General features: G+C 40.1%; 1 protein-coding gene across 7 annotated transcripts in view; it reads right to left on the reverse strand.

The window, feature by feature from the left end:
• RBMS3 (RNA binding motif single stranded interacting protein 3) overlaps positions 1-12,633 on the reverse strand; it is a 995,810-nt gene that overhangs the window by 646,628 nt on the left and 336,549 nt on the right. For 5 of the 7 annotated variants that reach the window (XM_075921983.1, XM_075921980.1, XM_075921982.1 and 2 more), the window contains one exon: positions 4,378-4,551. The exons of 1 other annotated variant lie outside the window; for it this stretch is intronic. In XM_075921983.1, coding sequence (XP_075778098.1) covers positions 4,378-4,551 — 174 coding nt within the window. The remainder of the gene's footprint in view (positions 1-4,377; positions 4,552-12,633) is intronic. One more of the 7 variants, XM_075921986.1, reaches the window with a different exon arrangement.

Below are 12,633 nucleotides of genomic sequence, written 5' to 3' on the forward strand. Positions count from 1 at the left end.
CTGCGGCTCTGCAGTTTCCTCTTAATCAACTAATCGAGCAGTCGATGGAAATTCCATCGACTACTTGATTAGCTGATTACCCACAATTTAACATCCCTAAGTTGTGAAAGGCTTCTCCTCCCTTTTGGAGGTGGTAATTGGCCAAAGTTTAGCAAATGTTTATTAGGTGTATCCGGCTCTCGTGCTCTGTCTCCTAACTCCTTGGCAAAACTCCCATTTGCTGCTCACGTTCACTAGGTCCCCTGGTCACTTACGAGCTGGCTTTTTCAAATCCCTGTTCTCTGTGAACAAGCCCTGCCCTCTTGTCAAGGGATTAGAGATCAAAGGAGGACAGGCTAAAGCCTTGTTAGGAAGTTCTCCGTCTTGTCTAGCAGGCCCATAGCACCAGCACGCAGCCCCCTAAACAGGCCACACTATAAACTTCAGTTAAGCAGGCATATGGGAAGCAAGCAAGCAAGCACAATAGCAACAAACACAAACTCACTCGAAGGGTCACATAGCCGCTCTCTTTTATCTGGAGAACTCGCTCGCAAAACGTCCCTGTTTACTGCTCCTGGTTGCTAGCTCTGTCAAAAAAGGGCGGGAGATACCGTCTATTGAAACTAAAGAAAGTTCCACCAGTGTTGCCATTCTCTCCACCAACTTGTAGAGTTGTAACCTGCCTTCAGTTTATAGCCCCAGTTTTCTGGTGCTCTCCGCAAACCCACAGGGTAAAAAGCAATGTAGCTCGAGAATCTTGAGGGAGAGTGAACATCTGATAGGGTATGTATATCTGATGCTATGGAGACTGATGGGCAAGGGATACACCTCTTGAAGCCAGATTTTTTAGCTTTTGGATCTGCCATGAGCTAGGTGATTGGAAATAAACTCCAAGCTCACCTGACTTGAGAAATAAAGTTCTCTTCAAATAACTGTGATCTGGACATGCTAATCTTCACACTAGAATGAATGCCTGAGAAGACTATTACACTAAGATACTGTTTTCTCTTAGGCTATGTCTAGACTGCAGGCTTCTTTCGAAAGATGCTCTTTCGAAAGCATCTTTCGAAAGATCGCGTCTAGACTGCACGCGGATCTTTCGAAAGAAAAATCCGCTTTTTCGAAAGAGAGCACCCAGCGAGTCTGGATGCTCTCTTTCGAAGACGGCCTCTTTACATTGAAGAACGCCTTCCTTCGAAAGAGGAACTTTCGAAGGAAGGCGTTCTTCCTTGTGAAACGAGGTTTACCGCCATCGAAAGAAAAGCCGCGTTCTTTCGAAATAATTTCGAAAGAACGCGGCTTGAGTCTGGACGCAGGGGAAGTTTTTTCGGGAAAAGGCTACTTTTCCCGAAAAAACCCCTGAGTCTGGACACGGCCTTAGAGAGGACGACTCACATGTGATGGACCCAGAAGGGTTCACATCACTCTGCTGCTGTAGTTGGAAGGAAGGAAGGCGTAGGACATGCACACGAATGCTTCAACAAGCACAGCTGTGAGGTTTCACTGTCAGAACCATCCTTGTGTCCAAGAGCAGGCATATCCGTAGGCATACACAGAATATGCAGCTGCGTAGGGCACCACTATATTTAATAGTGCTGTTTGCCTCATATGCCTAGTGCCAGCCGAGGACAGTGCTGACTCAAGCAGCCCCAATTCCCCAGTCCTCCAGTCCCTTCTCTGCCAATTCCCTTAGCCCCTGGCTCCACCTCCTGGCCCCCTAGCCCACCCCAATCACCTGGCACCCCTCCCCACTGCCCAGCTCTTACAGCTCCAATCTCCCAGGCCTCTGCTCTACTGCCCGTCCCCAGCGGCTCCAATCCCCCGGCCCACGGCTCTGGCAGGATGCACGGCACCCCTCCCTTCTGTCTGTTCCCTCACCTGCCTTTTTCCTGCATCCATGGCCCTGAGAACAGCCCCCCTACCAAGTCGCTGACCCCCCCTTGGTGGGGGTTGGGAGGTGCAGATGCTTGTGTTGTGTAGGGCACTAGATGCATAAGAACAACCCTGTCCATGAGTGCATTTCATGACTGGGATCATGCAGAGGAAACCAAGTTTTCAAACTTCATGGCTGCTACTCTTGACTTTGGAAGCACTTTTATCCCACCCCAGAAAAAGAAACAGGCAACAGCCAACAGAGAGGACACTACAATGACCCAATTATATATATTCTCAAAGACAATGCCAATGTTGGCACAAGGCCAAAGAAAAATTCTCAGAGAGATACAGATAAATGAAAGGGCAGTAACACTGAAGAACTGGAATAGTGGGGGGGAAAAAGCCTGCATGCAGGAGATGGCACTTAAATAGTGTTATCCCAGCTGTCAATCTAACTTCATGGAATCAGTCCAACTGACTGGTGAGTTGGCACCTTAATAAAATGTCAGCAATGACTTCAGCCAAAGCACTATGGAAGGCTTCTGAAACAACTGTGGATGCTGAAGGAAGAGTTAAACGCAGATATCAATTCAGTTGCCTTCCCCTGTGTTTAACTATTTCTTTTAGGTGTTTCTAAATCTGGGCATTCATTTACACAACTCTGTTTGTATTGAATCTTTATCAACCCAGCACTGGGCTACACTGGATTTTAAAACTTCAAATGATCACATGTGAGAGTGTCTTGCCCTGGTGACTAGGACAAAATGCCATGTGAATAAGGCAATTTTAATTGAATTACTACCAACGTTGGTCTCAATAAAGCAAGGAGCAGCTGCAGAATTGGCCTAAAAGGCTTTCATGCCTTGGCTGACACTCTGCTACATATGCAGTGTTGTTTTAGCTGTATCACTCCCAAGATATTAGGGAGACAATCTGTCCTGAAAAGAGCCCTGTGTAAGTTTGAAAGCTTGTCTTTCCTGCCCTCAGAAACCGTTTTAATAAAAGCTATTACCTCATCCACCTTGCCTTGCTACTTTGCTACCTATGTAGCAGAGTGAAAAACCACATTTTGCTTATTTACACCATCTTAATGGTATTGCAGTATTCTGATTATCTGCCTTTTGTATGCTATATAATCAGTCTTTAGGCTTAATACGCAAGCATTTGTATGATGATCACTTATCAAAGCATGAAAGATAGAGACAATTTAATATCTATGGAATAGAAAGTAAATCTTTAAAATGACCATTTAACAGAACAGTCTAAACCAGGAGAACAACAGACTTCCAGCTGTTTTTCCCCTCCCCTTTTCTTCCCCAACTTTTACAATGCCTAAAACTTAAAATAATGCAATATAGCAAACAGCAGCATCCGCAGAGATTTATGATATCTTAATAATTTTAAAAAGCAGCCACATTTGCAGAATCTCTCTCATTTATCACAATTATTATGTCAGACATTTTCTAAGCAACTTTTTGGCTAAAAGTTTGCTGACAAAACATTAGGTCTAAATCAATCAATCAAATCTTGCAACCATGTCTTCAGATCACACATCATAAATTTTCCCCTGTAAATTAAGTTGCAGCTTCCAATAAAGCAGGTTTTTTTTTTAATTTCCTATAGAAATACACCAGAGGAGGATAAAGCATCCTAACCTATAAGTGGCAGGGTGTTAAGGCATTAAAATGTTGTCTTTTAGAATTTCCAAAAAGTCTCAACATTAAAAAAGACACTGAAGTCAAGAGCCGAGCTAAACAAAGGACACACTGCTCACACTTGCAAGATCTTTCCTTGTTGAGTCTCTCAAACCTGAAAACTTCCTGAAGCTGAAACTAAAAGAGCCAGTGGGCTTTATGTGCACTTAGCTTTTCAGAAATGAGCAAATACCATTCTAATAGCCATCAACTGTGACCCTTTCACAGCTGTCAAAATAGAACATACAATAACAGTTACCCTCCTCTTTTTTCTCTCCCTCTTTTAACCACCTGCTCATGTAAACTACAAAGGAGAACAGACTTAGCCTACCAATGACAGACTGTGTTTACCAGCAATGACGATGAATAAATAAATATTAGCAAAGCCTATTATGATGACAAGAGACACCCAGCTTTATTGACTCATCCACATAATTTAAAACGTATGTTCTCCTAAACAAAAAAGAATTCTATTATCTAATATCAACCTTCAAGAAAAACAGGCGGGATTAACAATTTTCTGCCCGCTCACAGCCCTAAATTGCAACCAATGTTCATAACAATGATTTAATATGAAGCTAAATGGAATTTTTATAAACATTTCTATTGAGCAACAAGGGATTCACATCTGTTTCTGTCTTCAGATCATTCTAAATTTCTCCAAAGCTTACAGTTAAACCACCTAGGGAACGAACATTTCAGACAACACTGGGATAGACAGAATGCAGACATAGTCCACTGAGTTGTCAGATTGTGATACCGAGAACTTCTGCCTTTTGGGGAAGCAGGCAGATCATTCGTGTAGCTACATAAAAGGCTAATTACTTACAGCAGGGTGTCCAGCACAGTAGGTGTAGCTGGCATGGGACTGGTAGTGCAAGCTTGCTCTTGGAAAGGTGTATGTGTTCCACGCAGGTTGGCTGCTGTTCCACTGTGAGCTAAAGCCAGGGCTCATGGTCACTCTTGATTTACTATTTTGGTACGTTCTCACTGTGGAGCTGGACTATCAAGAAAGAAAAAAATGCAATATAAAAATAGCTTTTAGAATATATTACAAAAAGTCTAACTACGTTTAAAAGATACATCTATACATAGCACAGCACAGCTATCTGTGAACAAAGAGGAGCTTTCCCATTAAAGAAGTGAAACAGGAATCCTTTCAGGTTGAAAAAATAAAAGGTATTTTGTGGTTACGTTCTACAGTCAATACAGAATGAATGAATGAATGAATGATTGTTGGATTTTAAACTGGGCCACACACCAACAGTAGAATTTAATGGTAATAGAGATTTGAGGCACTGTTGGAAATGTACGTATAGGGTTATGTCACAAGATTGATGTTTGAAATTTCCTATTTCTTTTGCTGGTAAGAACTGAACATTGGAATTTACTGTACCAAGGACTAATTAAGACAGCTTCAAAGTGAATAATCTGGCATCTGTGCGCAGACGTTTCCTCAGATCTTGAGTTCCATCTCTAGGAAAAATATGGTGGGTTGGGGCAAAGCAAAATATTACAAACCTGTCGCAAATTTTACAAAAGTGCAACCTCCTATGGAAGACAAACTGGCTTAAGGGACCAAAGATTTGTTAATCCAAGCCCCCCAAAACTGATTGATCCCAAATTAGTTGCCATTTTTGAAGAGTTTAGCCATAATATGTTGACTGTAGTAAATGACACCCATTTGAAAATATTAGCTTGGTTCCTTCATCTATAAAATTGGGAAAATCAAATTGTGCTTAAAGTAATAATCATGTCTTTCCTGTTTTTTTAATCTTTTTATTATAGAATCCTGTTTCTACTTTAGAATATGCATCAGGACTATTTTAATTGATAAGCCCTGGTCCTGTAGAAAATAAATAAAATAAAATCACTTTCCCTTCTCTCGCCTACTCTCCCCCCCTCAAAAAAAATCCTGGATACAATTTTGATCAAATTATTTTAACCAGAATTCCAAAGTAATTTAACTATTAATATATGTTTTCATTCTATTCTTCTCTCCTTCCTTACAGTTTTTCCCCTCCAGGGGAAAAGGAAAGAAAATTTGGCACTCATCCATGCAAATTACAACCAATGAATTTTATTTATGATCTGTTCACTCCTATTCTCATTGAAGTCAACAGCTGAACTCCCACTGACTTTTAATGGGACAGGATATGATCTTGTGTTTTTTTAAACTGAACTCAATATCATTTAGAAATCTTTACAAATGTGCCCTCAAGTAAAACTGATATATCAGAAAGGAAAATGGAAAGCATGGCTTAAGTCAAAAAGACACACTAAATTCATGTTTAAATGGTGATCCTAGTAGTAGGAATATATTTAAATTATACTCTCGGGAATGCAGTTGAACTTATTTTTAACCATCTTTTTAAAAAATGTAGATTATATTGTATATAGAGATTATATTATGTACGTGTCCAATATTAAGCAATCATAAATAAAAACTCCAGGAATATAAATCCCTTTGACATCAAAATAACTTACGGTATGTCTAGACTATATGGCTCTGTCACCAGAGCCATGTAGATTAGTTTACTAGACATACCCAAATGAAGCGGCGATTTAAATAATTGCCACTTCATTTAAATTTAAATGGCTGCTGCGCTGTGCCGATCAGCTGTTTGGCAGCACAGCACTGTAGTCTGGACGCTCCGTGGTCGACATCAAAGGCATTTGTTGACCTCCCCGTTATGCCTCATGGGATGAGGTTTACCAGGGAGGTTGACAAATGCCTTTTGATGTCGACCATGGAAGGTGTAGACTACAGCACTGTGCTGCCAAACAGCTGATTGGCACAGCGCGGCAGCCATTTAAATGTAAATGAAGTGGCGATTATTTAAATCGCCTCTTCATTTGGGTATGTCTAGTAAACTAATCTTCATGGTTCTGGCAACAAAGCCATGTAGTCTAGACATACCCTTAGAATAGATGTGTAGAGGACAGTGATACTTTATTATGTTTATTACTGCAACGCTTAGGGAATCAACCAAAATTGGGGCCCTGTTGTTCAAGGCGCTGTACAGAATTAAAATCAGAGTTTACAATCTCCCTGAAGAGCTTACAACCCAAGTGGACAAGACAGACAGAGAAGGATATAGGATAGAAGCAGAGTGATGGTTTGAAAATGTCCTGTTTATTTCACAGTTTGTTAATATTTTGATTCTGAGATTTGTGTGGGGGAGGGGTAAGTGGAGATTAACTCAAGGGAAAGACAAGGGAAGGAAGGGAAGATATAGCAGAAAAGGTCATGGGGACAATTTTTGTCTTCCCATTTTAATACCAGATTTTGCTGGCTAATAGAAATTGAAAATCACAGTGCATGTCGGTACCAACAACACATACTTATTTAATGTTATTTTTAAATGTTTAAGTACACAGAGAATGTCTTGGTTATCAGATACTGTATAACTATAAGTTAATTAAAAAGTTAAATGACTTCCTGTATGTTTGTTTATTTCCTGAACTGCTGATTAGTAAGCCTGTAGAGAGCAGTTTTCCCCAACAGTTCTCAGTATCTCAACAGATTCTCTTCCTTCCCCCTGCACTCCCAACCTCAAGTAAACGATTCCTAGGGTGTGATTTCTAAAGATTTAGCTTACAGCTAGCTGAACACAAAGCATATGAATGAACACTAAAACCCACACTAAAAGCTCATTAGTCAGAGTGAGAGACAAGTGGTTACTTTGTCCATTTACAAAAGGCTTTGGAAAAAAAAACGTGCACCTAGAGTTAAAGAAACTCCTTTCAAATAGATCTTTTTATATGAATCTAAATCATAGCAAGTTAAAGGAAAGAAGCGCTGGCCAGAAAGACTCAAGTTGGTTTTTTACACCTTTTCCCCCAAGATACAAAAGTGTATTTTCTTTTCTTTGACATATTACTTATCTTTTCATATCATTACTTAAAGACAAATCTCTCTTTGTGCACACTGGTAGGTTTGCTTCAATATGGAAGACAAGGGTTGGGTTTTGTTTTGACTAGCCTAGGCAGACAGTCATAATATGCTTCCTGTACCTTGGTCTCTGCCATTTGTAGATGTTAGATATTAGAGTGAGACTGTTCATTAAATCCCCATAAAAATGAGCAGAAAGACGGTTTGTCCCACTGCACAATATTCTATTAACGTACAGCATCAATATTTTCCCTACTTACCATTATGTCTGATGTAGAAGCCAATGGAAAATATCTAGGGCTGAGTGGAAAATAAAAAGACATTGGCAGTTGCAGATTAGTAATTTATTATTTGCATTACTGCCGCAACCAATGTCTTGTGTTGGGCATTGTGCAAACATATAAAGAATCACCAGTACCCATGTGTTTGAAAAAAACAGAAACAAGCCTCAACAAAATCATGAGATTTTTAAACAACAAATTAGAGGTTCTTTTAATTTGCTTTTTAGTGGTCATTTGGATCACATTTTTCAGCTTCTCTCTGCCACCAGGATGTCTAGAAATTTAACTTTTTAAAATGAAAGCTGACATTGTCTTATAAGAAACACACCAAATAGCATTAGATGTACAATAAAATCGTAAGTGCTGGCAACATCAAAAACAATAAAAGATACATACTGTCCTTCAGAGCTTATAAAAGGCAAAATAAAAAAAACGTTGCAAATAGGGAGTTGTAAAGCTCAACTGAGATTTCCATTTCCCATGCTCTGCATCTCCAGAGTAAAGACTCTCCCAACCCCATTTGTTATCTGACAATGGTGAAGAACCTTAGAGTCACCTTCTCCTAAAACTTAAGTTCAGAATGAGGAAAAACTGTATCAACCCTAGAGATTATCTCTCTGTTTCCCTGTAACGTCTTCCATCTAGAATCTCCCCACTGGTCCAGAGATGACTGGTGCTCCCCATACTTGGGAGCCACAAGCTAAAGGGCATGTTACAACTTTCCACCCTGCCTAACTTCCTCCCCATCTCCTGTTACCTCTTGAGAGAGGGCTCTATCCTCCTGCTGCACGAGCAGACTGGAAGAGGCAAAACCTGCTTTTGCTGCACCAGGTGCCCGTAATCCCCTGGGCCATGTTGCTTGAGGGAGGGGGCAAAAGATCAAGACTTGGGGATGGGGTGTGGTTGGACCTGTAACAGTGGGGTTGCCCCAGGCCCTCTGCGAGAAGCTCTGGGGAGAGGGATTGCCCCAGGCCTGGTACCCCCCTCAGCATGGCCCTGCCTCTCCCACTCCAGCTCTGGTATGCCTTCTTGCCTGGGCCAGCTGCTGGGGGGGTGGGGAGGCACTTGACCTGTATCCTCCTTTGATGTGTTGCCTCTGCTTCAACCCTTTCTGATGTTTTGCTACTCTTTAAAAGCCCTTTACCCCAGCCAGAGCAGCTCATACCTTATTACTAATCATTATTATTATTCGTTCATATTTTCATAGTTCCTAGGAGACCTAGCCCTGGACCCAGAACCCACTGTGTTAAGAGCTATACAGACACAGAACAAAAAGTCAGCCCCCTCCCCAGAGAGCTTACTATCTAAGTATAAGGCAAGGGTTTATCCTCAAATCAGAAATTTCTATGGGAAATATCTGTTAGACAACATTTGTTGTTTTTTGTTTTTTTTTGAGGAATCAAACATTTTTTTCAGCTGTCAGCAACCAAAATATAGAAATCTTCAATGTCAATGAAAACTTTGCTTTAATCAAAAAATGTTTATGTGGCAAAAAACAATACCTCACCCCAAAACACTTCCTGTCCATGTCTACCTGCAATGTATATCCAACTGCACAAAAAACCTCTCTTTGAATGCTTGGACAATCCCCTTGTCTCTCTCCCTCAGTTTCCTAATCTGCTAAATATGTCTAATAATAATTCACAGAAGTGCCATGAGACTAAATTTACTCGTGTTTCTGAAGTGCTTTAAGATCTTTGGATGGAAGAGACTGAAGTGCAAACCCTTACTATTCCCTGAGCCTAATTGCTGTCAGGAATTAGCTCTTTTAATAGCTGATGCTCAAAGGGCTAACTGAAGTAAAAAAAAATAGTTCTTAGTATTTATATAGCACTTTTCATCTTCAAAGGATGTACAAACATTCAATAGTGGCGAAACATTTGACTAGTCCAACTTCCCTATCCATTTAAGCAGGTTCTAGTAGATTTCGGAAACAGCAGCTACTCATTTCCTCCCTATTTGCATTTGAATGAAGCACATAATTTGTCTAGGACTTAAAACAAGGTACAGTAGTTCTGATGTAGACTTCAAAGTCTTAACTGTGTATTGTGTGCACTGTCCACTGTCATTTATGATATACTACCTTGTAATTTAAAGCTGCATAATAAACTGCTTTTAAAAGGAAAATATTCAAAGGATTATTGAGAATTTCCAGATCATTTAAATTCTTCTTTTCAGTAAGTCCACACTGACCACGTCTTTTTTATTCCTGTTTCACAGTTCATTTCAATTGCATACTTGTTTCACTTACTTGAGTACTCTAGCACGTTAGAGACACAAGCCCAAATTCTGCTCTGGGTTATGCCTATGCATCAAATTCATAAACCTTTATTAGGATTAAATGGGTGTAAAAAACATTAACATTTACCTCACTCTGTCTAAACCTTTAAAATTAACCCAAATGTTTAAGGGCTAAGAAAATGACATCATTTTCTGTCTCTCCAATGCCCGGAATTTTTAATTTTAAAAGTAACTTCAGCCTTCGGCTACTACTTCTTCAGCTTTGTGAAAAGCTAGTGGGCCTATAGAGAATTATGCCAAGTAAGTATTGTCTACCAAAGTATATTCTTTAGGGCCTCAAAGGATTACAGGATAAGAGAGGGCCCATACTAAGAACTGCTGCTGTTGCTGTCACTGGTTCAGACTAAATGCACCATGCTACAATACACAATATGGTTCTAAACTACAAAAGACTACATCATTACAGAAATATTATCACTTCCATAATTCAATAGTTTCCCAGAGACTGCAAAAAAAAGATTAAAATAGATGCTCTAGAACATTCTCTCACAGACTAAGATTGCACCTTTGTCTTATTCCTCAGGGACGATGAGACTTGGCAAAGTGAATTAGAAGAATTTGACATCAATATTCAAATTGCCAAGAATGAGGAGGGAGATGGTGAAACTGGAGACATTTCTTCTACAATGGTTTTAAGAACTGGTAACATGGAAGGAAATAAGGGAGCAATAAGGGCTCGTCTAGACTACGCCGAAATTCCGAAAGAGGATATGCAAATTCCACAGGAATCTTCTTCTGATAGTGAAAGTAGTCGGGATGTGGGTTATTTGGGCAACTCCCCCCCGCTTTTTTGAAAAGCTGCATAAACCTCATTTTTTGAGGAAGAGCGGCTTTTTGAAAAAGTGGGGGTTGCCAAAAAACATGCATCCTGCTTTTGAAAGTGAGATTGGAAGAAGATATGCAAATTCCCACAGAATTTGCATATCCTCTTTTGGAACTTTGGGATAGTCTAGACATAGCCCATTTTACCAGCTGAGGCTGGAGTTTCCTGCTCTTACCTTTTCCATGATTTACATAGTACAATATAAAAACAATATGTCCTCCTTGGACAGAACTATTTATGCTTGTCCACTACAAATTTTGATGAAGAAGAACAATGTATTTTCCAGAATTAGACAACACTTTGTTGGTAACACAGGGTGATTGGTCCCTTTAAGAAGGTGATGGGGCCAGTGCTCTTGTTACTCATCAGTTGCCTCCTGATTGTGGCTGAGAGGACACCTGGGTTACATCAAGGAGTGATGATGTAGGGGCTGCCTGATGGACTTTTCTTTCCAGCAACCATGCATCACACCTAAATCATACTCACCCAGGAACCCACCCCTGTAATAAACTCCGGTGCCAATTCTGTCCACAGATCTACACAAGCAACATCATCACAGGACCTAACCATATAAGCCACCACAGCAGAGGCTCATACAACTGTGCCTCCACCAATGTGATCTATGCCATCAAGTGCCAGCAATGCCCCTCTGCCATGCATATTGGCCAAAATGGGCAATCTCCATGACAAAGAATGAATGGACACAAATCAGATATTCGAAATAGTAACACACGGAAACCTGTTGGGGAACATTTTAACTTGCCTGGGCACTCACTAATGGATTTAAAAGTGGCTAGCCTGTTACAGAGTAATTTCAGGAACTAGCTAGAGGGAGTGAGTCTGCAAAACTGGCCTTCATATGAAAATTTGACACATTCACCCAAGGATTGAACAAAGACATGTCTTAGATAGGCCGTTATATTCACCATGCAAATAACATCCAAATCTAAGTATCAGGCACTTACAGCTCACTATATTAGCCTCATTTAGCACAGACACTTTAATTGACCATGGGTTTTTTTCCCTTCCCCCTCTCCCCTCTGCTATATATTTGTTCCCTGGGCCCTTTGCTCCATTCATTTAAAGAAGTGGGTTGTGCCCATGAAAGCTCATGATACTATCTATATTTTTTATTAGTCTCTAAGGTACTACAGGACCATTCATTGTTTTTCAATTTAGCAACATCCTTCTTGAATGGTTGACTCCAGACCTGGACACAGTATTCCAGAAGTAGTCTCACCAGTGCCAAATACTGAGGTAAAATAACCTGAGTACTCTACTATAACATAGATTCCCATGTTTATACACTCAACATGGCATTCGCCCTTACAGCTGCACTTGAAGTTCACCTGCAAATGATTATTCACCATAACCCAAAGCTTTTTCATTACTTCCCAGGGTAAAATCCCTCACCCTGAAAGTATGCTCTACTTTCTTTGTTCCTAGATTAATACAATTGCATTCAGCCATATTACAAGGCATATTTATTGCTTGAGCTCAGCTCACCAAGCAATTTAGATTGCTCTGAATCAGTGACCAGACCTCTGCATTATTTACCATTCCCCAGATTTGTGTGTCATCTGCAAATTTTAATCAATTATGATTTTATGTTTTCTTCTGGGTAATTAATACAATGTTAAACAGCATATGGTCAAGAACTGATCCCTGCAAGATCCAACTGGAGACATATCTGTTGTATCATCATTTCCCATTTATAATTACATTGAGAGGTATCTGGTAGCCAGCTCTTAATACATATTAATTGTATATTTTTCTAGATTTTTT

Source organism: Pelodiscus sinensis, chromosome 2, assembly GCF_049634645.1.
Source record: "Pelodiscus sinensis isolate JC-2024 chromosome 2, ASM4963464v1, whole genome shotgun sequence".
NCBI lineage: Eukaryota > Metazoa > Chordata > Testudines > Trionychidae > Pelodiscus > Pelodiscus sinensis.